At 44.1% G+C, this 27,182-nt stretch overlaps 10 protein-coding genes across 17 annotated transcripts; 6 read left to right on the top strand and 4 right to left on the bottom strand.

The window, feature by feature from the left end:
• The first annotated feature begins 5 nt into the window (after positions 1–5).
• On the top strand, positions 6–1,876 carry LOC132792229 (U3 small nucleolar RNA-interacting protein 2). The gene is made up of 5 exons (XM_060801494.1): positions 6–146; positions 207–1,018; positions 1,083–1,280; positions 1,342–1,478; positions 1,538–1,876. The coding sequence occupies exons 1-5, from the start codon at positions 87–89 to the stop codon at positions 1,774–1,776; spliced, it is 1,446 nt and encodes a 481-aa protein (XP_060657477.1). The 5' UTR covers positions 6–86; the 3' UTR covers positions 1,777–1,876.
• Positions 1,877–3,067: 1,191 nt separating this feature from the next.
• LOC132789398 (transmembrane protein 177) lies at positions 3,068–4,310 on the top strand. Its single transcript, XM_060797379.1, has 3 exons — positions 3,068–3,309; positions 3,375–3,831; positions 3,886–4,310. Exons 1-3 carry the CDS (start codon positions 3,143–3,145, stop codon positions 4,207–4,209), a joined length of 948 nt encoding a protein of 315 aa, XP_060653362.1. The 5' UTR covers positions 3,068–3,142; the 3' UTR covers positions 4,210–4,310.
• LOC132789392 (BLOC-3 complex member HPS1) lies at positions 4,133–6,326 on the bottom strand. Its single transcript, XM_060797374.1, has one exon. It carries the CDS (start codon positions 6,211–6,213, stop codon positions 4,387–4,389), a length of 1,827 nt encoding a protein of 608 aa, XP_060653357.1. The 5' UTR covers positions 6,214–6,326; the 3' UTR covers positions 4,133–4,386.
• A 107-nt stretch (positions 6,327–6,433) lies between these two features.
• Positions 6,434–7,513, top strand: LOC132789396 (probable cytosolic iron-sulfur protein assembly protein Ciao1). The gene has a single exon (XM_060797378.1). The coding sequence runs from the start codon at positions 6,518–6,520 to the stop codon at positions 7,511–7,513; it is 996 nt and encodes a 331-aa protein (XP_060653361.1). The 5' UTR covers positions 6,434–6,517.
• Positions 7,514–7,621: 108 nt separating this feature from the next.
• On the bottom strand, positions 7,622–8,496 carry LOC132789399 (DNA excision repair protein ERCC-1). Its single transcript, XM_060797380.1, has 2 exons — positions 7,863–8,496; positions 7,622–7,810 (listed from the first exon to the last, which is right to left on the bottom strand). Exons 1-2 carry the CDS (start codon positions 8,433–8,435, stop codon positions 7,622–7,624), a joined length of 762 nt encoding a protein of 253 aa, XP_060653363.1. The 5' UTR covers positions 8,436–8,496.
• Positions 8,497–8,560: 64 nt separating this feature from the next.
• LOC132789395 (eukaryotic translation initiation factor 3 subunit M) lies at positions 8,561–10,104 on the top strand. The gene is made up of 3 exons (XM_060797377.1): positions 8,561–8,714; positions 8,860–9,039; positions 9,102–10,104. Exons 1-3 carry the CDS (start codon positions 8,670–8,672, stop codon positions 10,038–10,040), a joined length of 1,164 nt encoding a protein of 387 aa, XP_060653360.1. The 5' UTR covers positions 8,561–8,669; the 3' UTR covers positions 10,041–10,104.
• Positions 10,096–11,614, bottom strand: LOC132789394 (GDP-fucose protein O-fucosyltransferase 1). Its single transcript, XM_060797376.1, has 2 exons — positions 11,461–11,614; positions 10,096–11,405 (listed from the first exon to the last, which is right to left on the bottom strand). The coding sequence occupies exons 1-2, from the start codon at positions 11,567–11,569 to the stop codon at positions 10,315–10,317; spliced, it is 1,200 nt and encodes a 399-aa protein (XP_060653359.1). The 5' UTR covers positions 11,570–11,614; the 3' UTR covers positions 10,096–10,314.
• Positions 11,615–11,865: 251 nt separating this feature from the next.
• LOC132789400 (phosphopantothenoylcysteine decarboxylase) lies at positions 11,866–12,912 on the top strand. Its single transcript, XM_060797381.1, has 3 exons — positions 11,866–12,193; positions 12,252–12,455; positions 12,519–12,912. Exons 1-3 carry the CDS (start codon positions 12,014–12,016, stop codon positions 12,777–12,779), a joined length of 645 nt encoding a protein of 214 aa, XP_060653364.1. The 5' UTR covers positions 11,866–12,013; the 3' UTR covers positions 12,780–12,912.
• Positions 12,913–21,710, bottom strand: LOC132789389 (polycomb protein Asx). 8 transcript variants are annotated; one of them, XM_060797364.1, is made up of 12 exons: positions 21,559–21,708; positions 20,781–21,040; positions 20,274–20,715; positions 19,082–20,213; positions 18,365–19,013; positions 18,197–18,301; positions 18,055–18,120; positions 17,106–17,983; positions 15,545–17,044; positions 15,184–15,483; positions 14,883–15,105; positions 12,913–14,589 (listed from the first exon to the last, which is right to left on the bottom strand). In XM_060797364.1, the coding sequence occupies exons 3-12, from the start codon at positions 20,570–20,572 to the stop codon at positions 14,237–14,239; spliced, it is 5,505 nt and encodes a 1,834-aa protein (XP_060653347.1). In that variant the 5' UTR covers positions 20,573–20,715; positions 20,781–21,040; positions 21,559–21,708; the 3' UTR covers positions 12,913–14,236. The 8 variants fall into 8 exon arrangements, with proteins under 8 accessions (XP_060653347.1, XP_060653349.1, XP_060653348.1 ...); XM_060797366.1 differs by having other exon boundaries at positions 20,781–20,986; XM_060797365.1 differs by lacking the exon at positions 21,559–21,708 and adding an exon at positions 21,196–21,459.
• A 678-nt stretch (positions 21,711–22,388) lies between these two features.
• LOC132789391 (cleavage and polyadenylation specificity factor subunit 1) lies at positions 22,389–27,170 on the top strand. The gene is made up of 2 exons (XM_060797373.1): positions 22,389–24,432; positions 24,491–27,170. Exons 1-2 carry the CDS (start codon positions 22,525–22,527, stop codon positions 26,978–26,980), a joined length of 4,398 nt encoding a protein of 1,465 aa, XP_060653356.1. The 5' UTR covers positions 22,389–22,524; the 3' UTR covers positions 26,981–27,170.
• The last annotated feature ends 12 nt before the right edge of the window (positions 27,171–27,182 follow it).

Genomic DNA, 27,182 nt, shown 5'->3' with positions numbered 1-27,182 from the left:
GACAGTGTTACCGATAATTTTACTTTCCATGCACGTGGGCCTGTTTAGTGTTTAAATTTATTGAATATAAAAAAGTAGTTAAACAAATGTCTTCGTCTTTTTTTTTAAAGCCAGGCGCGGCTAAACAAGCCAACAAAAAACGCAAGGTCAGTATCATACATCGAAATTTACAGCCCAACAATACTGACGGCACTCTCAAAACATAGAATATTGCGGCAAAAGCAAAAAAAGGCGTCACAAAACCAGGGAAACGTACCCAAAATGCAGCAGCTCCACCGCCTAAAAAACAACGACGAGCCAAAGTTGATGATGAGGAAATCGCCAGTGATGATGATGAGTATGGCAGTGATGTGGGCGGTGATGCACTCACCTTCTCAGCTGACGAAGCAGAAGAAGCTGAAACACCACAAGACAAACGTTTGCGTTTGGCCAAACAATATTTGTCGGAGATTGAGAGACAGGAGGCGGAACGTGCTGAAGATCGGGAGCTAAGCAAAAGCATCGAACAACGCCTGCAGACTGAGTATCTGGATAGTGTGGGGCGATTAAGACGCAACATTGCTGGCAACATTAAATCATGCATCATAGAAGGGAACCTCAAACACAAGCTCCATCACACGCCGTTGTGTGCTCTTGCCCTAAGTGCGGATGGCAAATACCTCTATGCTGGCGCAAAGTCGCAATATGTGCTTCGTTGGTGCACGGAGAGTGGCAAAGTTCTGGGGAAATGCGATGTGTTGCCGCATCGCGAGGAACCCGAAACCGGCAAGAAGCGAAGATCCCATGTTATTGCCATATGTCTGTCTAGTGATATGAAGTTCATGGCTATTGCTGAGGGCGGTCCCCACATACAGATCTGGTGTCCACAGACAATGAAGCATGTGAAAACCTTTAAAGGCCACAGGGATAATGTTTCTGCATTGGTTTTTCGCAAGGGAACGCATGAATTGTACTCAGCGGCCAAGGATCGTTCAGTGAAAATATGGTCTTTGGATGAATTGGCCTATGTGGAGAGCTTGTAAGTTAAAGATAGCTTTGCAAATGGAGTTATTGATATTAATTAAACTGTAATTTGTCTGAAGGTTTGGTCACCAGACGGCTGTCACAAGTATAGATGCATTGAGTCGCGAGAGAGCAATTACTGCTGGCGGTTCTGATTGCTCATTGCGCATTTGGAAGATAACGGAGGAGTCGCAACTGATATACAACGGACATAAAGATGGCATTGAGTGTGTCAAACTGATCAACGATGAGCATTTTGTATCCGGCGGCGTTGACGGGTAAAATATACTTCTCTTCAAATAGTTTCCACAATATTAAGTTGTCCCTTTTTTATTTCAGTGCAATTAGTCTGTGGAGCGCATTAAAAAAGAAACCAATCTGCACAACACAATTAGCCCATGGGAAGGGAGATAATGCTGTAGCGAACTGGATAACAGCAATAGCCGTGGTGGTCAACACGGATCTGATTGCGACAGGTGCGAAAAGTCAGAATATCAGAAATCAAATGTAACTGCAACTTGTATATATTTTTCAGGTTCCTGCGATGGATGTGTGAGGCTTTGGCAAGCAAATCCGAATGCACGAAAACTTCAGCAGATGAATAGTATATCGATTGGAGGCTTCATTAATGGTCTGACGTTTAATGCAGATGGCACAAAACTTTATGTGGCCGTTGGTCAGGAGCATAGGTTGGGGCGTTGGTGGCGGCATAAAGACGCCAGAAATAATATAGTTGTAGTTGACATTAAGTTACAGAGCACAACCAGCAAATAGGTTAAATGTAAGCTTTAATAATGTTGTACCTAGAAGAAATCGGCCGACTGTATTGTATGTCGATCTTCAGTTAAGACATAAAACTGTTTATAATGAAAGAAAGCGATTTGATATTGTTTTATTATTTTATATATATATATATATATATATATATGTATTAAACAGTATGTCATTGAACATTGTTCTTTGATGGGTTTAAATATAGTTTAATGTAAAGTGCTTGCTCCAAAATACCCTATGCTTTAACAATAATCAGTCTCCATAATGGGAGCGGATCTCAGTCTAGTAGGTTAGGGATTTCCAAGTTTTTAATTAGCAGCACTGATAGAATCGTATCATCGTTGCAACTACTGTAACCCTTGAATTTGGAACGCTTCTGGCAATTTTTTTTTACCAGAAGGAATGGGGATAAGTGAATAAAATTTGGGTTTGTTGTGAAACATGCCTTCCACTGTTCAGAGCACAAGTGTTGTAAATTTGAACCTGAGGAAAAAAAAATATACTAATCTACTATATCAGTATAGCTAGACAGAATTTTTTTTGGTTTGTTTGAACAAACAAGCCAACATTTCACTTCAATTGACGAGATTGGAGACAGGCTCCATGCCGCTGCACGGAAAGACTCGTTATTCTGTGTGTACAGAGTTGCCCAGATTGCGCTTTTCATATCTTCAAATGAGTTTATATTTCGGATGGCCAAATAATAATAGATTGCCAATTTATCAATTAATGTGGCAGTTAGTTGTACTCGTTCACCGAAAACTTTTCAGTTTCATCAAATTTACCAATCCCGTTATTTTCACGAGATCATAAATATATAGTACCTACATACATACATACATCTTGTGGATTTTCATAGTAGTTTGAATCCCTTCCAACAGGTATGTATGTATATCCCCAACAGGTAAAACTATCCAATGCCGGTTGTTCTGGAGTGGGCAGACGCTCTCTTGTTTTTCCGCACAATTTGTGTTTTACAGTATTCTGGGGTATAAACTATTTCTTAGGCAATTTTTTTTTAATTCTACAGTATTTTTACCGCATAATTGTGCGATCGTTATCGGCGTATATATACTTTTTAGTATAAAAATACTGAAAAGTTCAATAAAAATATTTTCTCTGTTAGAAGATACACTAATGGAATAAATAAAGGGTTTTATTAGAACGTTTATTTTAGAATGTCCAATTTTTTTTAAAGAACTGCCAAGCTGACTCCATGTAAGTGTAGCCAGCCAAGGTGCATTACAAGAACTTGAGTTGTTAAAAGTCCAATTCAGTGTTGCTGTGGTCACACCTGACAATTAAGAGCTTTAAAAAGCTCATTTTTAGGAAACACTTGGGTTGGATTGGTTACAAAACAGCTAAAATGCAAAGAAAAGCCGGTGGCGGAGTTTTCAGTTATTTTAAGACGGAGGCAGGACGAAAGCTTGTCTTTTTTGCAGCTGGCACAACGACAATTGGTCTGTGTGTGGCCAACTTTGTGCCACACACCTTTGGACTTCAATACTACCGCCAATTTGTGCAGTGCTATCAGTGGGTGAGCGAACGAGGACAGAACGATGGAACAATGTTTATCAAATTATTTAATTGAATTACAGAAATGGCATTGAACGCGAAGTGCCACCAGCAGTGGAGCAACGGGTGCACAAAGCTATGGAGCAACTGAATGTAGATCCGCGGGAAGCGAAGTTTATTAAAACATTCACGGTCTTTGGCTTTGACCTTTTCCAAGCGGGTACTACCAAGTTCCGCTTTGGCGGTGCATTAGGGATTCCCGTGAACTACGCTTACAATAGCATTGGTGAGATTAAGCGCGCCGACATTCGATTCCGCGATCAACAAATCAAGTGGAGCTCCGACAACGGCAAACTGCTTGAAGAGGCAATCGTTTTGACCGAGGATGAGCAGGTGTTTGGTCTGAGCAAAGCGATACTCCAGCTGCAGACGCATCGTGTGCTGATGAACTCGGTATTCCCCAGCGTGAGCTTCCTTATGGTGTACACGTTAGGACGCTATCTCAATATGCATCTTAATCTCTTTGCAAAACATGGCAGCGTAAGTTGAATGGATTGGTTATTGTTATAAGAAGGTTGCTAATCATTCTTATAGGTGCGTTGCGTTATGTACGGCATTTTGGGCTTGTTTGGCATTGGCAGCTGGTCATTCATGAAGGACTTTAATCAAGTGACTACCGACGCCGATATCGATAAAAAACTAGCCGCCCTGGGGCCACAATATGTAGCCGCTGGCATCAGTTATTACGACAAGCAGCTAAAAAAGAACATTGCGTTGAGACATCTGATTGGCGATGATACCTACACAGCCCTGGGCAATGAAAACTTTTTGCTGCGCCAGAAGACAATGCCGCTGACAGCTCGCAAATCCTTCTTCGAGCAGAAATGGAAGGAACTGCAAAATGTGCAAGCCCAATAAGCGTTTCTTAGTTTGTCTGTTGGTTAATTTATTCTTAAGCCTACAGCTGTTAAATAATAAATAATGAATGTCCAAAGTACAAGTAAATAACTCCAAAAGAACTTGACTAGCATCGTGTGTGGCATGGAATTTTGACTAAGCCTAAACTAATACGTAAAATACGATATTCTGTGTCACTTAAAATGTCTCCTCGCCAACCAAATCACTGATGGTGGCCACCAAGCGACGTGAATGCTCCACAGCACACGTTGCCGTTACGAGTCCCAAGTGGATGCAGTAGAGCTCATAGACGCGCACCTTCTGTGGTGACAACTTGGGGAAGCACAGTTCCACCAAGTCACTATAATAATCCATGGGCAAGGCGCCTGGTTCAGCCGTTGGTTTCTGTCCATTGCCATTGCCATTGCCACCGAAGCCAGTGGCTAGGAAATGCTGTTGCAAGTCGAGTGGACATTTTAAGTTACTGCCCGATAGGTCCTCAAACCATAGAAAGTACGAGTAATGGAATGTGCGATCCTTCCACATGACAGTGGTCTGGCCCTTCTTTAGATAGCCCCGTGTAAACGCAACCATTTGCCACAGTTTTGACTTAGGCACTAGCTTCGATGGTGGATTCAGCTGACGAAGTTCAGGCGCCAACATTTGACCTGTGCTGCGATTCACATACATAAAATGCACCAGGCCGGGAAAGTCCTCCAGATAGGCATCAATTGAGATGTTACGCGCCGCCTTCACGGCCAGAAATTCTGCCAATTCGAGCAGTTTGGCTTCCACCACAGCCGCCGAGTCGGCCAACTGATCCAATTGATGATTACTGGCGCTGTCGCAGCAGGCAAGCGAAAGAGTGAAAAGTTGCTTCAGTTCCTCAACGAATGCCGGAAGATTGGACTCGATACGCACGAGCAGCTCACGCTCGTAGCTTTTGAAGAACTCCACATACATCTTGCGCAGATTCTCCCAACGTGCTGTGAACTTCTTTACACAAATTTCCAGCTCCTCATGCTTCTGCTTCAGGTAACGTTTAAGAGCCGTCAACGTTTGACTTACAAACGATTCGAGACTCTCATAGGCGGGCTTCAGTGCATCACCATCGCCCTGCTGCTGCACGGCAACAATCTTTTGTAGCACAAAGAAGGTGTCGTAGATGCTGCTGGTTAGCGGCATGTGGCCATACTCAATGAGCTGCAACAGCACCTGGTGACCATGAAGACGCGAGAAATGTACTATGGTTGGCACACAACCAGAGTTCGGATCGTGGGAGACGCCTTGCAGGAATACGGCCACTGCACGTTGTGTTTGCTGCGAATTCAGAGCACGCGCCAGAATAGCCAGAAAAAGCAAATCAGCAGGAGCCAAGGGAAGCGCCAGGCGCGTGCTGTTCAATGCCAGCAGTTTGTGGGATATCAAGAGCATGGCATGGGTTCGCTGCTGTCCACCTGTCTGACGCAGCTGCTCCAACGTGGCGTCTAGGGTCACGTGCACGGTTCTTTTCAGTTCCGGATTGACGAGCAGCTTGGGCATCGCTTCCAGCAGATAAGCTTGCTCTTCCTGACATAACTGTGTCTCATAGCAGTTCAAGCACTGGGTCAGCAACTCCTGCTGCATATGTCCGGCCTGGGCACCAAATAAATTGGCACCATAGCAGTAGCGTGTCAGTGTCATGGCCACGCCCAATTGCCGCGTCAACTGCTCGATCTCAATTTGTCCGATCTTAAGGAAGCTGTAGCCCAAGAGCTCACCAAACACCAAGTTGAAATCATTCTCACACTGGAAGCTGGCATAAGCATTGTCGAACTGGCAATGCATTATTCGCTGCGAGCTGATGATTGGACTAAAGATTTGCAATAATACATTACTGTCCAGGGCAGCTCCAGCTGCTGTTCGACTTGTAGCTGGCAACAAACCTTGGGCAATGGCAATGTTGCAGATTTTGTCGGTTAATGTTGCATTCAGGTTCTGATAGACGACATCGTTGGCACTATTAAACACAATTAGGCCGTTCATTTTCTTATCAGCAGCGCACTTTGTTAAGTGCAAAACCACAACACAAGAAATAAATACACAGCTTTCTTTGTAGTGTTGCCAAGCATCGGAATGTTTCGTGATAAGCGCAAACCGTCTGTAAAATGTGTAAATTTTTATTTTCGGTATAAAAATACTGAAATATAGCTGAGGTTTTGTCATAAGAGGTTGCTCAACACTAATTTAATAAACATCGTTAGTGCGTGCTATCGCTGCCAATGTTCCATCTCTAAAGCACACACAGCTCAAGAATTACATTGTCTTATCAAATCGTAGCAAATTCGCCATGGGTCGTCTAATACTCGAGCACACACTACAAGGCCACAAAGGGCGCATCTGGGGAGTCGCCTGGCATCCGAAAGGCAACAGCTTCGCTTCGTGTGGCGAGGACAAAGCCATCCGTGTTTGGTCCCTCTCTGGGAACAGCTGGAGCACTAAAACCATATTGTCCGATGGACATAAGCGCACAATACGCGAGGTACGCTGGTCGCCATGTGGTGAGTACTTGGCCTCGGCCAGCTTCGATGCCACTACCGCCATTTGGTCCAAGCACGAATGCAATGCCACCCTGGAGGGCCATGAGAACGAGGTGAAGAGCGTTAGTTGGTCACGCAGTGGAGGCCTCTTGGCGACTTGTTCACGCGACAAATCTGTGTGGATCTGGGAGGTGGCTGGCGATGATGAGTTTGAATGCGCCGCTGTACTTAACGCACACACGCAGGATGTGAAGCGTGTTGTGTGGCATCCAAAACTCGAGATTTTGGCTTCTGCCTCATATGACAATACCATCAAAATGTTTGCCGAAAGTGCCTTAGACAGCGATTGGGATTGCACAGCTACGCTCAGCTCGCACACGAGCACAGTGTGGAGCATTGACTTTGATGCCGATGGCGATCGTTTGGTGTCCTGCAGCGATGATGCTACGCTCAAGATCTGGCGAGCGTATCCGCCGGGCAATGAAGCTGGTATTGCGACACCGGACAAAACAACCGTATGGAAGTGTGTCTGCACCATAGCAGGGCAGCATTCGCGTGCCATTTACGATGTGTCGTGGTGCAAGCTAACTGGGCTTATTGCTAGCGCCTGTGGCGATGATGGCATTCGCATCTTCAAGGAGACAAGCGATTCCAAACGGGATGAACCCACATTTGAGTTGCTAACGACCGAGGAAAGTGCACACGAACAGGATGTGAATGCTGTCGAATGGAATCCTGTGACGCCAGGTCAACTGATCTCCTGCAGTGACGATGGCACCATTAAGATATGGAAACTAAGCGAGTAGAAGGGGATTCTTAATATTTTTTGTGTGGGTTTTATGTGTACATACCTAAGGATATGCTTAAGTATAAATGAATGTAATAAATATGTAACTTGTTGCAGTAACTAGCGACTATTTGCTAAGAAAAGGCTCATGCAGCGTCTTGTACAGTTTCTTAGCTTTACGTGGACCCAGACCCATAACCTGAGACAGCCGTTCCTCACTGGCATTGATAAGATTCTCAAGATTTCCGAAGATCTGCAATAGAGTCACTGCATCGGTTTTGTTCACTGGCTTGATGTTGGTAAGCGCTGCCACAAGCTGCAGAGAAAAATTCGATTATGATTGAGAAGTAAGTGCTTGAGCAACTCACTTTCTGATGGGGATTCGATTCCACACGCTCCATGATGAGATCAGGCGGACGCTTCTCAAATTGTTTGTACGTTTCTATGATTTTGCCGGCTTCCTCTGCATTCCATGCCAGCATCATGGTTAAATCCGCCAGCAATGAGATACGTGTTAAGCTCTTTAACGCATTGTGTGGCTCCGGTGTATCCACTTGGACCAGCAGGACTCGCAACTCGTACATCTTGCCCAGCGCTTTTAGACGCTGACATATGTAATCGGGATTGAGATTGTGATACTTGAGTGATAGGAATAAAATGCATGATGTGCGGCCCACCACATAATCGGGCACAATGTCATCGCGAAACTCCAGAGGCACATTTAGAATGGATTTCAGAATAGGATTTCCCCTTTGTTTACTATGAACCAAAACACTGTGCGGATTTGATGGCAACTTGGATGAACCTGCAGCTACGTTGCTGCTACTATTGCTTGAGGTTAGCGACTCTGATGGGACCTGCAATTTGGGTAACTTGGGAGCCGTGGGCATGTCCATGGAAGCCAATACATCGTCAAACGAATCGTCGATTAGATCGTCCATTTTAGCCCGGTAAATTGTAGAATTTCACAAAAAAAAAACAATACAATCGTTATCGAACTGTGTCTATCGAAATGATATTTACAAACATACTATGGTATATTTTCTATATAAAATAGTATATTTTATTATTTAACTGCGGTCACGCTTTCCTTTCGAGTTGTCAACTCAGCGACGTGTGCGTGCAAATTGTTTATATTTTTTGCAAAAATAAATAATTAAACGTTCAATTAAATCATGGCTTCACATCCGGTGTTTATAGATCTGTCGTTAGATGAGCAGGTAATGTTTGGAACACAAATAAGTAACTAATAGCTACTGTGGTATCTGATGAACAGTAAAGTGAGGTTATGATGCGGCTGACTGCAAAAACAAAATTTGTAAATATCAAAATCCGAATTAACTTATATTTCTATTTTAAACACAGGTGCAAGAACTGCGCAAGTATTTCAAGAAGTTGGGTGCCGAAATCTCATCGGAAAAATCTAATAAAGGCGTTGAAGATGATTTGCACAAAATTATTGGCGTCTGCGAAGTTTGCTTCAAAGACGGCGAACCAGCCCAGATCGATGGCATTTTAAACAGCATTGTGTCCATTATGATTACGGTTAGTACAAATAATACCATTTAATTAGCGGAAAAATTCAATATTCTTCTACACGCTTGTAGATACCTCTGGATCGTGGCGAGAATATTGTCCTGGCATATTGCGAAAAGATGACCAAGGCACCCAACCAGCCGCTGGCGAAAGTTTGCTTGCAGTCACTGTGGCGTCTTTTCAACAATCTAGATACAGCGTCCCCGTTGCGGTACCATGTTTACTACCACTTGGTGCAAGTGGCCAAGCAGTGCGATCAAGTGCTCGAGGTCTTTACTGGCGTCGATCAATTGAAATCGCAGTTTGCCAACTGCCCACCATCCAGCGAGCAGATGCAGAAGTTGTATCGTCTGCTGCACGATGTGACCAAGGACACCAATCTGGAACTGTCTTCCAAGGTGATGATTGAGCTGTTGGGCACCTACACCGCCGATAATGCGTGCGTTGCTCGTGAAGATGCCATGAAGTGCATTGTCACCGCTTTGGCCGATCCCAATACATTCCTGCTCGATCCTCTATTGTCGCTGAAGCCTGTGCGCTTCCTAGAGGGCGATTTAATTCACGATTTGTTGTCCATATTCGTATCAGACAAATTGCCATCGTATGTGCAATTTTACGAGGATCATAAGGAGTTTGTGAACTCTCAGGGTCTCAACCATGAACAAAACATGAAGAAGATGCGTCTGCTTACATTCATGCAGTTGGCTGAGAGTTTCCCCGAGATGAGTTTCGATACACTGACTAAGGAACTTCAGATCGCTGAAGACGAAGTAGAGCCATTTGTCATTGAGGTGTTGAAGACGAAACTGGTGCGTGTGCGTCTCGATCAGGCCAATCGCAAGGTGCACATCTCGTCGACTATGCATAGGACCTTTGGTGCACCACAGTGGGAACAGCTGCGTGATCTGCTGCAGGCATGGAAGGAGAACCTCAGCTCGGTTCGTGAAGGCTTGACGAATGTTTCATCTGCACAATTGGATTTGGCGCGTACACAGAAGTTGATACATTAGAAATACCGATTGCGAAATATCTTAGTGACGTCAAGATCAAATAAAAAGCACCGTAAAAAGTTTATATATTAAATTATTTTGAGGAAATGCGTGAGAAACAAAGCTTGAATAAATTTCTAAGTAAATCGAAAATGGAGTACAAAATAATTTCATAAATTCTTGAATCAATCGCAATAATCGTTAACTTTCTAGCTTATTAATACTAATACTACAAATTACTAATGATAAGGATTGATACAAGTGTTCCGAGATTCACGTTTGTTAGTCGATTGCTTTACAACTCTTCATGCATCTTCGCCTGCTGACGATCTTTTTCTTTGGGAAAAGACCAGAAATATGACGGAAAGTCATGTGCATCCCTTTCACGCTTTACAAAAGCGCTATACGAAGAGATGCAGTTGCCAATAAAGTGATTTGATTGTCCTAGAATTGCCAAGTCCAGATATGGATCATCCTCAGGCAACTTATGTACACTAATGTCCATTCGACTCAGGGCCGCGGTAAGTTCAGCAATCATGTGATTGGCATCGGATGCAACAAACACAGACTTTACCTCATTCTTGGGCTGGGTTTGACGCACATTCTTAATGGTGCGCTTCAATTGACGCACAATTGCCTCCTTCGAGGGCATGCATAGATCGGGATAGAGATGACCACGCTCATTTTTATAGCCCAGACATTGAGGAGATGCAAACAATTGCTGGCTATCCTTAATGTGTTCACATGCACGCACCCAATCGATGCCATTGCGCAAATGGAGTCCAATGAAAGCACCGCGTGGCAAAACGTTGCGTATATATTCTTGAGCTGCCACATTATACTTTCGACTCCATTGGAGATGTTTTTGTAGTTCGCGATTCTCATGCTGTACAGGAAAGCTCGCTGGTGCACCGGTGAACGCCAAGACTGGCCATTTATCAGCTGGATAATTGTTCATCCATTTGGTTGCCATGGTACTGTGATGAACGTCAAAATGTAGCGGACCGTAGAACTCCGAACGCACAAAATCGATATTGTGAGTATCCCAGAAAGGACCAAAGGGATTCCCATCCTTGGCATGGCAGTTGGGTGCATCTGGATCATTCTTCTCCTGCTGCAGGCTTTTGCGCTCCATGTAGCAGAAGGAGACGCGTTCCGTTGCTGGCCACACATCCTCAGCCAATTTTGACATGAAGTCCGACATTAGAATCACGCGATGATAATCAAGTAATGGCTGTACTTGGAAATATGTATCGAATGATACTTGACGGGAGCGCATTTCACCCTTACGATACTCGACCCATGGAGGCAATATCAGCGTTCGATTTAATGCTTTAGCAAATGCCAATGAACCAAGAAAATGATCCGCCTGATTACCAAAGCGTCCTAGAAACATTAACTTAAAATATAGCTTAAGTACATAAAAATTAGTTCAACTTACCCATGCAGGGACAATAAGTCAAGTATCCATTAGGATCGCGCTCAAACTGAGCTTCTGCTGTCAATATTAACGTTAAAATTAAATAAATAAATAAATTAGGACACAGCATTCTGCCGGCTTCGTCTTTTAGCCGCTTTGAATCGATAAACGATGACTTTCGATTACAAATTATTGAGTTGCCACCACATTTACTTTGCATAATGTGGTAATCTTGGTCAGAATGGCCAGTTGACAGTTGTTATTATTTGCTTTATTTTCACATATGTATAATCTATTTCATAATTGCTGTATGCTCACTTATCCATGATTTAAGATAAGAGCTTGTAGTGAATACTGTACAAATGACTTCACAGATTTACAATCAAAAGAAGTTCATCCCCACAGCGCCGGAGAAGGGCAGCTTTCCATTAGATCACGAGAGCTTGTGCAAGAAGCACTTCCTAATCTATGCGAGTTGCTTGAGACGCAACGACAACGACAACGGCAAGTGTCGCTTAGAGGCTAAAGATTATTTGGGTTGTCGCATGGACAACAATCTTATGGAAAAAACAGAATGGGAGAAACTGGGATTTTCACAAAAGACGCTGCCCAAGGAGCAGCATCAGCCTCAACAACAACAACAATAAAGCCAGAACGCAATGTGATCATTGCAGCAACGGGAAGTGTTGCTACCATAAAACTAGTTCAATTAATATCCGAACTAAGTAATGAACAGCTGGAATACAAATTTAACGTGAGTTGCTAAATGTTGAGTTTCATTACGTTTTTAATTGATTACCATTACTCATCAGATCAAAGTCATTATTACGGAACATGCTAAGCACTTTTTTGAACTGGAACAAATGCCGGAGAACGTTCCCATCTTACACAACCGCGACGAGTGGCTTACTTGGAATAAGCGTGGTGACCCTGTGCTCCATATTGAGCTAGGCAAGTGGGCAGATATGCTCTTGATAGCACCGCTCAGCGCCAATTCTCTGGCGAAGATTGCCACCGTAAGACAAAATTATCTAAGTGTAATGCATAAAGATAAACTGATAAGTTGTTGATTTTTATAGGGTATATGCGATAACCTGGTGATGTGTGTTGTACGCGCTTGGGACCTTAAGAAGCCTCTCCTGTTCGCTCCAGCAATGAACACTCGCATGTACGATCATCCCATAACTCGAGAACAGATCGACAGGTTAATCAGCTGGGGCTACACGGAGATTCCCTGCATTTCAAAGACCCTAATGTGTGGCGACACCGGTAATGGGGCGATGTCAGAGGTAGCCACCATTGTAAAGAGTGTTGTTGCTGCCTTTTTGTTGTCGGTGTAAATACTTTATAATAATTATTAACAAATAAATTATGGCACTCTCCAAGAGTAGTGATTAACGTATTCATTACACTCATATTATAAAGGGGCTATGTGAAATGTGACAGCTGAAATAAAAAGCGACTCTATTTAGATTTTTTATTTTATTTGTAATAATGTTTATTGGTTAATTTTGAGTGCATCTAGGAGCAAAATGTTTTTCGTACTTGTTTTTTTGTTTGTATATTTTTTTAATTTTGTTCCTCATGTCGTTTATAGTTTTGCTTCATTTTTTAATTGCATTTGAGTTTTCCATTTCATTTTATATTTTTATGTGTTGTAATTTTGTGTGTGTTTTATCAACAATTTTATGCATTTTAAATCATTTTTATATGCAAATTACAATTATTTTATGCGCTATAATATATATATATATATATTCTAGAGATGTGTGGGTGTGTGTGGTATGTATGTGTGTTTGTGTAGCGAATGATAACTTAAGATTAGGGAAATTAAAAAGCTTAGTTATTATTACACAGTAAAATATATATGTATGTTTGTTTTCGTGTATGTTGTAGCTGTAGATGTATTTAATTGTTTCACTTCCAACTCTTTTTGTTGTTTAAAAACGAATCAACTGAATAATTATCATTACGCATATGCAGCGACAAATTATAAAAAAATATACATAGTCTTCAGGCATACATATGTCCAACCTAAGTATGAAGTTTTTCTCAAATCTAACTTAGAAATAAATATGTATTTATAAGTGTATATATGTTCAATGTATACACGTTTTTACTTTTAATTTACAACTAATATTAAACATAAATATATACACTAAGCATACACTTGCTTTTCGTATTTTATTGGTTTTGCTGCCCTTTGTTGTATTTATCTTTAATTACAGTATGTTTTTTGTTTCGGTTCTTGTTAATGCTTGTTTCTATATTGTATCTGGTCTTCCAATATCCTTGAGAATCAAACTACGAAAACAACTCACATCTCAAGGATATGCAATAAGCGCAAAGTACTCAACATTTGCTTCGACTTTCCCCATAATTATAAATGTATGTCTGTATCTCTATAGGTCATTTGTAATGATTTATACAAAAGTTTTTGAGAGTTGCTGCAACATGCCTAAGTTTACATGGATATATACTATATATGTGTGTATTTATGATGAGTTGGGGTTTGTATATATGTTTGTCACAAGCACAAGCCTTCGCTGCACTCCTAGTTCTGTACGTTCTTATGCTTTTGATTATAGTCATTAGCTTACAAAAATTTGTCGAGTAAAAATGTCTATGTTTGCTGTATGTTGTCTTGTCAAATGTTTCTTTTCCTGACGTTTCAACTAAGACTCACAATACAATACGATATTAGATAGCCAGTTCATCTTAATATGGGTATTATCTATATATAAATATTTATATACTACTATAATACGTTGTCAAGTTGCATCTGCAGGCGTAGCTTTCATCTAATCACACAGGCAACGCACAGTTTGGCTGCATTGATGCAGTCGTCGTGGCAGAATGCACCGCATTGCTGACAAATGACCATCGCGTTTAGTGCACATGCGCAGCTGTTGTTGGTTGTTGCCTCGTTGCCTGGTGGCGTGTTCTCTCCGCTTTGTTGCATTTGCAATAATGGATGCTGCTGTTGTTGAGTTGTCTGCTGTATTTGTACCTGATTGCCAGCAATGCTGCCAGCAGCTGTTGTCGATGTTGTGCTGGTTGTTACCATAAAGTTATTGCCAGCTTCAATCAGAGTAGTTGCTGGTGCCGAAGTGCTGTTGTTACCGGCATCAATGTAGGTGATATTGGTTCCTTTTTGTAAAAACCAAAAATATCATTAGTATATTCATTAAATAAAAGAATGCCAACTTAATTTCTTACAAAGAATACAAAATAATATTGAATTCAAATACAAAACATGCAGAGTTTACATACTCGATACGCAAATGCATACGCAAAAGTGTTACGTAGAAACAACGAAAGGTAAATCTAACAAATCTATGTGATAAATATTATTGCGTGCCAATGAGTCGATTTTGATTTGATTTATGGGCGATGGATTTGAAAGACGTACCTCGCTAAGCACTAATAATACACCAATTTACCTGCAGCGACATTGCGCCGCACAATATTCGCGGCCGCACTGACATTGCTCAACTGCTGCTGTTGCAGCTGCTGCGGGTGCAGTTCATGATGATGCAGTGCATCATTGTTGGCAATCACTGGCGCACCGTTGCCAGCCGTGTTATTGTCAACAGATGCCGGACGCCCGCGTCCGCCCATTGTTAATCCGTTCAGATTGTGCAACGGATTCTGCACGGTGACAAACTGCCAAAATAGTTGAGCACAGCAAGCAATCAGAATCAAATAAATTTGGATAGTTAATAGTTTGACAATAGGGCATACCTGATTTTGATGCATAGGTGGGGCGCTCGAAGCACGTGGCGCTTGATTGTCAGCTGCACCCACATTGGCGCGATGAACCAACACGTACTGCCCAGTTCCATTCTGATGCAGGAGCTGTTCTGGTGTCGTTGGCGGCGCCTGCTGTGCCACCTGTTGCCCAGTTGCCAACTGCAGCTGCTGTGCAGCATTGCTGGTGGCACCTGGCGCCGCTGTCATCATATGTCGTATAACTGTTGTGGGTGATGGCTTTCTCTGCACATACTTCTTACGCGGAAAGCCTCCCATGCGAGGTCCGATTACCTGCAAGCGAAACAAACATTAGCTTTAATGGCATATAGTATAAATTAAAATTTCCATTTACCTTGTAGACACCTGGTCTCCCCACACCCATTACATTAGGTGGCATACCGGAGGGCAGGGCTGGCGCTGCAGCAACGGTGGCCGCCCCGCCAAGCAGTTCCTCCTGCTTCAAATTCTGTGGGGCTGCGGCGGCAGCAGCTGTTGCTATCACATTGCTGCTAACCGTGCTGAGATTGCTCATCGGTGTGGCAGCCACAGTAGATACATTCAATGCCGTATTGCTGCTAGTGCTGCTGACAGTTGTTGTTGCCTGCTGCTGGCTGAGAATAGCTGCCGGCGGACGCAGTTGGGCTTTGAGGTTCTCGCGATTTGGACTGTTCTGTATTACAGCCTGACATATTTGATAGCTTCGCTCTAGATTAACAGCACCCGGTGGCAATCTATTGGTGGTCGCCTTGCGTCCCTTGCCCGTGGGCATTTTAGGCTGCAATCGTTGCTGGGCTATAGTTGTCGGCACACCTGATGGCGGCATTGCTTTCATTGTCAGCACATTGTTAACTGCTGAGACGGGTATCTGCACAGACTGCTGTTGTTGCTGTTGCAAATTACTGTTGTGATTAAGCTGCTGCTGCTGTTGAGCTGTTGCTGGTTGCTGCTGAACTGCCGTAACAACATTGGCATAGCTGGACGGAATCTGTTGGTTATTTGCTGCTGTTGGTGTTGCGACAACAGCAGGCGTTGCAGCGGTGTTGGGCGATGCATTGGCTGGTCGTGTCATCGATATAATGTTCAGGGGCTTAGCTATGAACTTGGGCGGCACAACGCTTTGTTGCGGCTGTTGTTGATAGCTTTGTTGCTGCTGCTGTTGTTGTTGCTGCAGTTGCTGTTGTTGCAGCAGATTGTTGTTAGCTACCTGCGCTAGCAATTGTCTTTGATGCAATTGAGCCTGTTGCAAAGCAAATTGTTGTAGTTGTTGCTGCTTTTGCTGTGCTTGCTGTTGCTGTTCGAGTTGCTGTTGTTGCTGCTGCTGTGCGAGAAGATTAGGTGCCAAAAACTGCTGAGCCCCATTGCTGTTAATCTCAAAAGGCTTGCGCAACGTTATGGGCAACGTTTGATGTGTTTTATGTAACGCATTGCTGCTAGTGGCTTGCTGCTGTTGCACCTGTTGATGTTGTTGTTGCTGCTGCTGTTGTTGCTGCTGTTGGTGCTGTTGTGCAGCTGCTTGCAAGGTGAACTGTTGTAATAATTGCTGCTGCTGCAGTTGCTGCTGCTGGCGCTGTTGCTGCTGTTGTTGTTGCAAAAGGAAATTCCCAATAATCTGACCATTGGAATCAACCAGAATCTGACGCTGCTGCTGTTGCTGCTGCTGAGGGGGCGCTGCAGCAGGTGCAGTTGCTTGTTGCGGTAGCTGATTAATCGCAATACTACTACTGCTACTGCTGCATAAACTCAAATTATTGCTGCTGTCGTTGCTGTTACTGCTGTTCGTAATAACCGTGCTGGATACTTCCATTTCGGCTGCCGACATGGGCACTGCATCACACAGCAGTTCGTGCGTAATCTGCAAACGAAGGAATTCACTTTATTATAGTACTCTTCAATGCTATTCAAATTGCACTTACCTCATTTGAATAGTCGACGTTATGAGCTTGTGGTATAAACGAATGTTGCGCTAATTGCACCACATCCTGAATTTGCGAATGCAATTGATGTTGTTGCTGCTGCTGTTGTTCCTGCTGCTGTTGATGATGCTGCTGTAATTTGTCAACAATATCACGCACAGTGTCGCCCTCGCTGTCCTCGATAACGTGATCAACCATTGCACTCATCACTTCATCCTGGTCTTGTGGCTCAGCGTCAATGCATTCAACAATATCGTCATCCTCCTCGACATTATCATCGTCTTCGTCAACCTCTTCGGCCACTGCCTCGGTGACATTATTGTCCAGCAGATTGTGACATTCCACAATGTCATCATCCTCTGCTTCATTTACCACATCCATCATGTGGATAGCCTCGTCATTTAAATGTTGCTCTGCTCCATGCAATTCGTCGATTGTTGATGCGTCACTATTTAATGGCGCCGATGTCATCAATTTAATGCCACCAAAGTTCCAATCGTGCTGCACATGCTGAAACATTTCACTAGAATTTAACTCCACGGCGGGTGTTGATTGTTGCTGTTGCTCCTGTTGCTGTTGAAGTGTGGCCACTGAGCTGAGCATTGCTTGCATATCAGCAAGCGTTGTTTCAGCAGCTGTTGCTAGCGATATTGGAGCTGCCAAAGTCGTTGTTGTGGCAGCCGTTGTCGAGGAGTTGCTGCTGGAACAGGACGATGATAACGAAGATGATATCGATGACGATGTGCAATTGCTGGACGCCAACGAACTCGACGACGTTGTTGTCGATAGCGAATTACTGGCCATTGTCATGGGCATTGTTGGTGAATCCTCAATCTGCTTATCACAAGGATCGTCCAGTTTAATGATTGTTGCTGTCGCTATAAATGCGGCAAAGAAAATTGCTTATTAGATATTGAATTTCAATTAATAAATGTGATGTGTATATTACAATTTGATGATGATGATGAGGAATAGAAATTGTGGCTAATGGTTGCTTGATGATCATGGAAGTAAGCTTAAGTGTGAAAAGAGAATGAATTTATAAAGTTCGTGTGAATTGTAATAATTGTCAATGGGTAGTAACTTCTTACCGTGATCGATTGTATCTGCAAATACAAAGTCATGGTTTCTTGTGGTTGTCGATGTCGACGCAGTTGTTGCTGTTGGTAGCGCCACATTAGGCGTTGCTTTGGTGTCTAATCATGTAAGATGAATATAAAATTAATAGCTAGAAATTAATATTTAAGCAATCAACATACCTTCAACAAGTTCCACATCCGGCGAGTAGCCTGCAAAGTGATTGGTAGTCACAGGAATTGTTGTAGGTATAATGTTTGATGTTGCTGCTACTGCTGTTGATGTGGACATTGATGTTGTTGCTGGTATTGATGCAGATGCTGTTGTTGGTGTTGGCGTTGTTAATGCCTCCGTATTTGTTGCCTTGTTTTTAGCACAGGTACTGTTTATAAGTGGCTGCTGGTCGTTTATTGTTACTGCTAATTTTGCATCCAACTCGTCGGTCGCATGCTCATCAATATTTGTTGTATTAGGAACAATCATCTCCACAACCTCTCGTTTTATTAGCTTGCTTTCTTTTGACGTTGTTGGCAACTCACTGACGATTGTCGATAGATCGCTGCGCTTGCGTCGTGATGGACTGCTCGACGGGCGTTTCAGAACGCGCCGATGTTGCTCCGTTAAAGCGTTGCTGCTGCTGCTGTTGCTACTGCTGCTAATGATGTTGTTGCTACTTTTATTTAATGTTTCTGTTGTTGCATTAATAGTTGCCACTGATGTTTCTGCTGTTGCTATTGTTGCTTCGCTACTGCCAGTAGTTGCAGTATTCTCACTGGCTATGGATATTGTTGATGTTGTGGTTGTCGTGGTTGTGGATTCGCACTTTGTGCTCTGCAAAGAAAAAGAAAATTTGGTTAATATTGAATTGTTGTTCACAAATATGCAAAACTCTGTCTTACAATATTAAATTTCAATTCAGTCTCATTATCACATGTTGCTTGTTGTAGTTGTTGTTCTTGCTGCTGCTGTTGTGGCTGTGGAGGTGGTGCTGTTGGTGTTTGTGTTGATGACGGTGGTGGTGGTGGCGTTACTACTACAGCTGCATCAGCTGCTGTTGTCTCCAGCTTCTGCTTTGAGGGCTCGAGCTTAAGCTTACAGGTGGGCGGGTTGGAATTCGGTGCACGTTTCGCATTTTTCTCGCCCCAATAGGGCTCAAAGTGCTTCAATTTCCAGGGATCGACTTTGTTCTTTTCCCGTTCCGCTTCCGTTTTCAGCTTTATTTGATTCTCTGGCGTGAATTCGCCTTCGCTAAGACGTTCTCGCCACTCTAAGCAGGCGCGTGCAAAGAACTCGTTATTTAGGCAGGAGGCGCTTAATCGTATGGCTTCATGGGAGCTGACACTAGCACTGCCACTCCCACTGCTTGTACTCGGCTCGTCCGGCTGCTGAAGCGGTGGCTGCACAACCTCGCTGGCTTCGCGATCCACGCTCGGCAACAGTTGAATAAGATTGTGCTGGTACAGTGGCGGCAATAATGAGAATGTTTGCTTATTTAGCAACGCGCGCAGGTTTGTGGATGCCAATATGGAGTCTGGCGTTTCCAAATCGATTTTGCCATCCTTAAACTGCTCAATTTGCGCCGCAGTTGTAAGCTTCTTGTTGCTGCGACGACGCGGCTTAACACTGAATCCCGGTATCGAGGCCAGTACCTCACGCATTGTCGACGCTTGGGTAACAGCCTTAGAACTCGGTGAAGCTGTTGATGCTGCTGCTGCCGCTGCTGCGGCTGCTGTTGCCGCTGCTGCTGCTGCCGCCGCCGCTGCAGCTGCTTTAGCTTGCTGCTGCTGTTGGATGCGACGACTGCTGATGCCACGCACAGGTGGTGCAGATGTCGTGGATGAGGACGAGGCGGAGGTGGATGTAGTGGCAGCGTTGATGGCAGGTGATGGCGCCAGTTGCGCTGTTGCTGCAGTTAACGTTACTGCTGTTGTTGGCGGTAACGCAGCGTTGTTATGCAATGCATCTTCGTTATTGCCTGTTGCCTTTTTCTCAGGTGGCATGGATTTCATTATGATGCGTGGCAGGTGGCGCCTGATTCAATGAAATTGACAAATTAATACCAAAATAATATTCAATAGACTAGTTACCTACCTCAGACTATGTGTGTGCTTGTTGGGTGACGTTGAATTCATCGCGGACTGCTGCTGTTGATGTTGCTGCTGCTGGGGCGTCTCTAATGGCAGCGTTTGATGCGCTGCGCTGTCCAAAGCTAATGGATCCTTTTCATCGTCATCGTCTACGAGATTCACGTGCGCCGTTGCTTCCATAATCACAGGTATAATATGCTGTCGCTGTTGTGGAATGGTGGCGCCTTGAGTGGGCATTTGTTGTTGCTGCTGCTGTTCTTTTGGCGCTGCTGATGTGGATGTATCCGGCGTTATGGTTTTCATATTTATACATAAACATATATATAGCGATTCTATATATATATAAATAGAACTATTTACAACTACTCTCAGCAACGTTTGTTTTTATTATTGTATCCATGTCAGGCGTTGATACGATGGCAGTTTACTGGTTTCTTCCGTACATACTAAACATAAACACAAGAAAAAAATATGTAAATAAATTCATTGATAGCAATATGAACACACTAACCTGGCCAGCAGCAGTTTTTGCCATATCAATGGGGCGGGGGCAACACGAGCGGTATCCAATTTTTGGAGCGTTGCGCCCCCTTTTCTTAGAAAATTTCCTCAGTTATTCAGTTATATAGTTTCCCTTCCTAACTCAACAGTCACTTTCCTCCTCCTCGATTATTTTACACACGCTAATTTTCAGTTGTTCAGTTCTCTTCGCCTTTCCTTTTAATACATATGTACGAATGTATGAATGTGTGTCCAACGTAAATTTGTTGCCTACAATAACAAACACAACAACAAAAGAGCAAAGTTGGTTGGTTTGTTGCTTTTGCCCCTGCAGGAATATTACACACATACATACATACACATATGTAATACACATATACATATATAATTATAACGCACACACACACGCAAACTCGTAAACTCACAGGCGCACGCACGCACTATAAAGTGTTTTTTGTTTTGCGTGGTTTTGGCTTTTATCTATTGCGTATTAATTAAGCCATTGTTGATACATTTGCAACACTTGCACTTCTTAAATGTTAGTTTCCATGCACTATACCTAAATTAAAATATTGAATGCATGTTGCAAAGACACAAACAAAAGCAGAAGCAGAGAGCTAAAAATTTTGGATTCTTTTTCTGCTTCTTGTGCTCTATGGAGCTGACTCTTTCTGACGCTAGCCCTTGCATATGCCTTGGCCGTACGCCAACGTCTGTCTTTGTTATACGCACAGGCTGTAGCTACGCAGCAAAAAAGCTTGAATGTAATTGAATGAAATTGTTATTACTTTGACCACTAAAAACTAAGCACTCTCTGCAAACACTCCACAATTTACATTTTATTATTAATTATGATTTTATTTTTGAAACAATTATTATTATAGTTATTTATTTAGGCTCCCATTGCGAGAGAGAGCACTACGCTATAGAGGGGTGAAGAAACATCGACGGCACTATCGATGCATCGATGTTTTTTTGTATTCTTTTAAATATCGTTTTTAATGGCAATCATCGACTGTTTTGTAATCGAAATAATAAAAATTATTTTATTACTACTTTATAAGTATGATAAAAAAGTTATTCATTGCCTTTTTGGGTTGAGGTGTGTCCATAAGAAAAATTTACTATATAAACGCTTTTATCATCATGATATATTCTATTGGTTTAAAATATTTGGTATATTTAATACGCCTGAATAGCGTGTTATCTTATATTCTTGATTATAAACAATTTTACATGCCGTCTATAACATATATTCCTGGATAATAGTTGTAGTAGTTAAATAATTGATTGTGTGCTAAAGAGTGTTGACACAAATATTTCTGTTTTGAATTAACATACGTTAATCAGATTCTGTTAATTAATTTTGGCTGAGAATAACAGAACAAAATGCGCCATGTTAAGTCACAGCTGTTTAAATGAAAATCGAATATTTTCTTGTTTCCATAAATAATAAGTAAATTACGTAGTTTTAGTGATTTATCCATGAATGCTGTGGATCATCATTAAAACCGTAGTGAGTTTAAACTGATGCTTGATTTGTGGTAGGTAATTTAAGTGTTATTCGATAAATATGTTTGCGTTTCTTTAATTCGATAGCAACACCGATAAGTATTTGCGCTCTGTGGCAGATGGAAAAACAGATGTAAACAACGCCGGCAGCAGTCTTCTTCTTCGCTGAGGTTTTTGCGTGAAAAATGTTTTAATAAATAGTTGAATTGTTAACTTTAATTTGTTTTCCACATCCCGCCGAAATGTTTTCATTGTGCAAACAAACACACGCGGCCACATCGATTGAGTTCGCGATTTCGTGCCGATTTTTCAACAATGTCGAGGAGAATTTGGTGGTCGCCGGTGCCAATGTGCTCAAGGTGTACCGCATTGCGCCCAACGTGGATGCAGTGCAACGTCAAAAGCTTAATCCCAGCGAAATGCGTCTGGCACCCAAAATGCGACTTGAGTGTCTCGCCAGCTACACGCTGTACGGCAATGTGATGTCGCTGCAAAGTGTTTCGTTGGCGGGCGCCATGAGGGATGCGCTACTGATCAGTTTTAAGGATGCAAAGCTATCGGTGTTGCAGCTCGACGCAGATACACAAACATTAAAGACCTTATCCCTGCATTACTTTGAGGAGGATGACATACGTGGCGGCTGGACAGGACGCTATCATGTGCCCGTGGTTCGAGTCGATCCCGATGCACGTTGCGCTGTAATGCTCGTCTACGGCAAGCGACTGGTGGTGCTTCCCTTTCGAAAGGACAACAGCCTCGACGAGATTGAACTGGCCGATGTAAAGCCTATCAAGAAGGCGCCCACAGCACTCGTCACACGCACTCCGATTATGGCCTCTTATCTTATTGCGTTGGCCGATCTCGATGAGAAACTGGATAACGTGCTGGATATACAGTTCTTGCATGGCTACTACGAGCCAACGCTGCTCATACTCTACGAGCCCGTACGCACCTGTGCCGGTCGCATTAAGGTGCGTTCCGACACTTGTGTGCTCGTGGCCATTTCGCTGAACATTCAGCAGCGAGTACATCCCATCATCTGGACAGTAAACAGTCTGCCCTACGATTGCCTGCAGGTCTTTCCTATACAGAAGCCCATTGGCGGCTGCCTGGTGATGACAGTCAATGCGGTCATCTATCTGAATCAGAGCGTGCCGCCGTATGGCGTAAGTCTCAATAGTTCGGCGGATAATAGCACCAGTTTCCCTCTGAAGCCACAGGATGGCGTACGCATCAGCTTGGATTGCGCCAATTTCGCGTTCATTGATGTGGACAAGTTGGTCATCTCGCTGCGCACCGGTGATCTTTATGTGCTCACGCTCTGCGTCGACTCAATGCGAACTGTGCGCAATTTCCACTTTCACAAGGCGGCTGCCAGTGTGCTGACCAGTTGCATCTGTGTCTGTCACACTGAGTATATATTCCTTGGCTCACGGCTAGGCAATTCGCTGCTGTTGCATTTTACGGAAGAGGATCAGAGTACTGTCATCACATTGGACGATCATGTGGAAGCTGCTGCTGCAGTGGAGCAGCAACTTAACAACAATGAGATAACGCCGCCGCAACAGTTGGACGAGGACCTGCCAGTCTATGATGTGGAACAACTCGATTTGCCACCACAATCCAAATCTCGTCGCATCGAAGACGAAGAACTCGAGGTGTATGGCTCGGGGGCCAAAGCATCCGTGCTGCAGTTGCGCAAATTCATCTTCGAGGTCTGCGACAGTCTCGTCAATGTGGCGCCTATCAATTATATGTGCGCTGGCGAACGTGTAGAGTTCGAGGAAGATGGCACCACTTTGCGTCCGCATGCCGAGTCACTGAACGAGCTAAAGATTGAACTGGTTGCCGCCACGGGGCATAGCAAGAATGGAGCACTATCCGTGTTTGTGAATTGCATTAATCCGCAGATCATTACCAGCTTTGAACTGGATGGCTGCCTCGATGTGTGGACGGTGTTTGATGATGCCACACGAAAATCGACAACTGCCCGCCAAGAGCAACATGATTTCATGCTGCTGTCACAGCGTTCGTCGACGTTGGTGTTGCAGACGGGCCAGGAGATCAATGAGATTGAGAACACGGGCTTCACCGTCAACCAGCCCACCATCTATGTGGGTAATCTTGGCCAGCAGCGATTCATAGTGCAGGTAAGTGTCACACATAACTATCTGGAACCATACAATTAATGCCTTCTTCTCGCCACAGGTCACCACTAGACATGTGCGTTTGCTGCAGGGCACACGCCTCATTCAGAATGTGCCCATCGATGTGGGTTCGCCAGTGGTGCAGGTCTCCATAGCTGATCCCTATGTCTGCCTGCGTGTCCTCAATGGCCAGGTGATAACGCTGGCACTGCGTGAGACTCGCGGCACACCGCGTTTGGCAATCAACAAGCACACGATCAGCAGCTCACCGGCTGTGGTGGCGATAGCTGCGTACAAGGATGTGTCCGGGCTGTTTACGTGCAAAGCAGACGATGTGCTCAATCTGACGGGCAGCTCGGGCAGTGGATTTGCCAATAGTTTTGGCGGCTACATGAAGGCCGAACCGCATATGAAAGTGGAGGACGAAGAGGATCTGCTGTATGGCGATGCGGGCAATGCCTTCAAGCTTAACAGCATGGCCGATCTGGCCAAGCAATCGAAGCAGAAGAACACGGACTGGTGGCGTCGTCAACTAGTGCAAGCCAAGCCCAGTTATTGGTTGGTGGTGGCACGTCAAAGTGGCACACTAGAAATCTACTCCATGCCGGACATGAAGCTCGTCTATTTGGTTAACGATGTGGGCAATGGCGCCCTGGTTTTGACTGATGCCATGGAGTTTGTGCCCATCTCACTGACACAGGAGAATTCTAAGGCGGGCATTCTACACGCCTGTATGCCGCAACATGCAAATTCCCCGCTGCCGCTGGAACTAAGCCTGGTGGGTTTGGGGCAGCATGGTGAGCGACCATTGTTGATGGTACGCACGCGTCTGGAGCTGCTCATCTATCAGGTGTTTCGCTATGCCAAGGGGCATCTCAAGATACGCTTTCGCAAGCTGGAGCAAATGCATCTGCTGGATCAGCAACCAAGTCACATTGAGCTCGACGGCGATGGCGACAATGACGATGAGGAGGCCGAGTCCTACAACATGCAACCGAAATACGTGCAGAAATTACGCTACTTTACTAACGTGGGCGGTCTCTCGGGGATTATGGTGTGTGGCGTGAATCCCTGCTTTGTGTTCCTCACGTCACGTGGTGAGTTGCGCATTCATCGCTTGCTGGGCAATGGCGACGTGCGCAGCTTTGCGGCCTTCAACAATGTGAATATACCCCATGGCTTCCTCTATTTCGACACCACCTACGAGCTGAAGATATCGGTGCTGCCCAGCTATTTGAGTTACGATGCGGCGTGGCCGGTGCGAAAGGTGCCGCTTCGTTGCACGCCCCGACAGCTTGTCTATCATCGAGAGAATCGCGTGTATTGCTTGATCACACAGAAGGAGGAACCAATGACGAAATACTATCGCTTCAATGGCGAGGACAAGGAATTGTCGGAAGAGAGTCGCGGCGAACGCTTTATCTATCCCATTGGATCGCAGTTCGAAATGGTCTTGATTTCGCCAGAGACCTGGGAGATTGTGCCCGATGCATCGATTCAATTTGAGCCCTGGGAGCATGTGACGGCCTTCAAAATAGTCAAACTCTCATACGAGGGCACACGGTCGGGTCTTAAGGAGTATCTCTGCATTGGCACCAACTTCAACTACAGCGAGGACATCACCAGTCGAGGCAACATTCATATTTACGACATTATTGAAGTGGTGCCGGAACCTGGCAAACCAATGACTAAATTCAAGCTAAAGGAAGTCTTCAAAAAGGAGCAGAAGGGACCCGTTTCCGCCATTTCTGATGTGGTTGGATTTCTGGTAACTGGTCTGGGTCAGAAGATCTACATTTGGCAGCTGCGAGATGGCGATCTCATTGGCGTGGCCTTCATCGATACCAATATCTATGTGCATCAGATCATCACAGTAAAGTCGTTAATCTTCATTGCGGACGTCTACAAATCGATCAGTTTGCTGCGCTTCCAGGAGGAGTATCGCACTCTCTCACTGGCCTCGCGTGATTTCAATCCCATGGAGGTCTTTGGCATTGAGTTTATGGTGGACAATTCGAATTTAGGTTTTCTTGTCACCGACGCCGAGCGTAATCTCATCGTCTACATGTACCAGCCGGAGGCACGCGAGTCCCTCGGTGGCCAGAAGCTGCTGCGAAAGGCAGACTATCATTTGGGCCAGGTGGTCAACACTATGTTCCGTGTGCAATGCCATCAACGTGGACTGCATCAGCGACAGCCATTCCTCTATGAGAACAAGCATTTCGTTGTCTATGGCACTTTGGATGGCGCGCTCGGTTACTGTGTGCCCCTTCCGGAGAAGGTCTACAGACGATTCCTCATGTTGCAGAATGTGCTCTTGTCATATCAGGATCATTTGTGTGGCCTCAATCCGAAGGAATATCGCACCATCAAGTCTGTGAAGAAGATGAGCATTAACCCATCGCGCTGCATCATCGATGGTGATTTAATTTGGTCGTATCGTCTGCTTGCTCACTCCGAGCGCAGCGAAGTGGCAAAAAAGATTGGCACACGCACCGAAGAGATACTCGCCGATCTGCTGGAGATCGAACGTCTATCCGCTGTCTTCTAGAGCCCTCTGTAAAGTTATTATCGTTAATTGTAGCTGCATAAGTCTATTCCTAGCTTAAGTTACGCCAAGTTGCATCTACTCCTTAGTCCGACTTAAATTAGTAGTAGTAGCAACAAAGTAATTTGTTAAATAAATCGATTTGTGGACTGTCAAATTGTCAACAACTATGACTGCTCGGCATTTTCATTCCCTCTTGAACCCA

Source organism: Drosophila nasuta, chromosome 3 (genome assembly GCF_023558535.2).
Source record: "Drosophila nasuta strain 15112-1781.00 chromosome 3, ASM2355853v1, whole genome shotgun sequence".
NCBI lineage: Eukaryota > Metazoa > Arthropoda > Insecta > Diptera > Drosophilidae > Drosophila > Drosophila nasuta.
The sequence above is the reverse complement of the archived record's forward strand: the minus strand, read 5'-3'. Positions and strand labels throughout refer to the sequence as shown.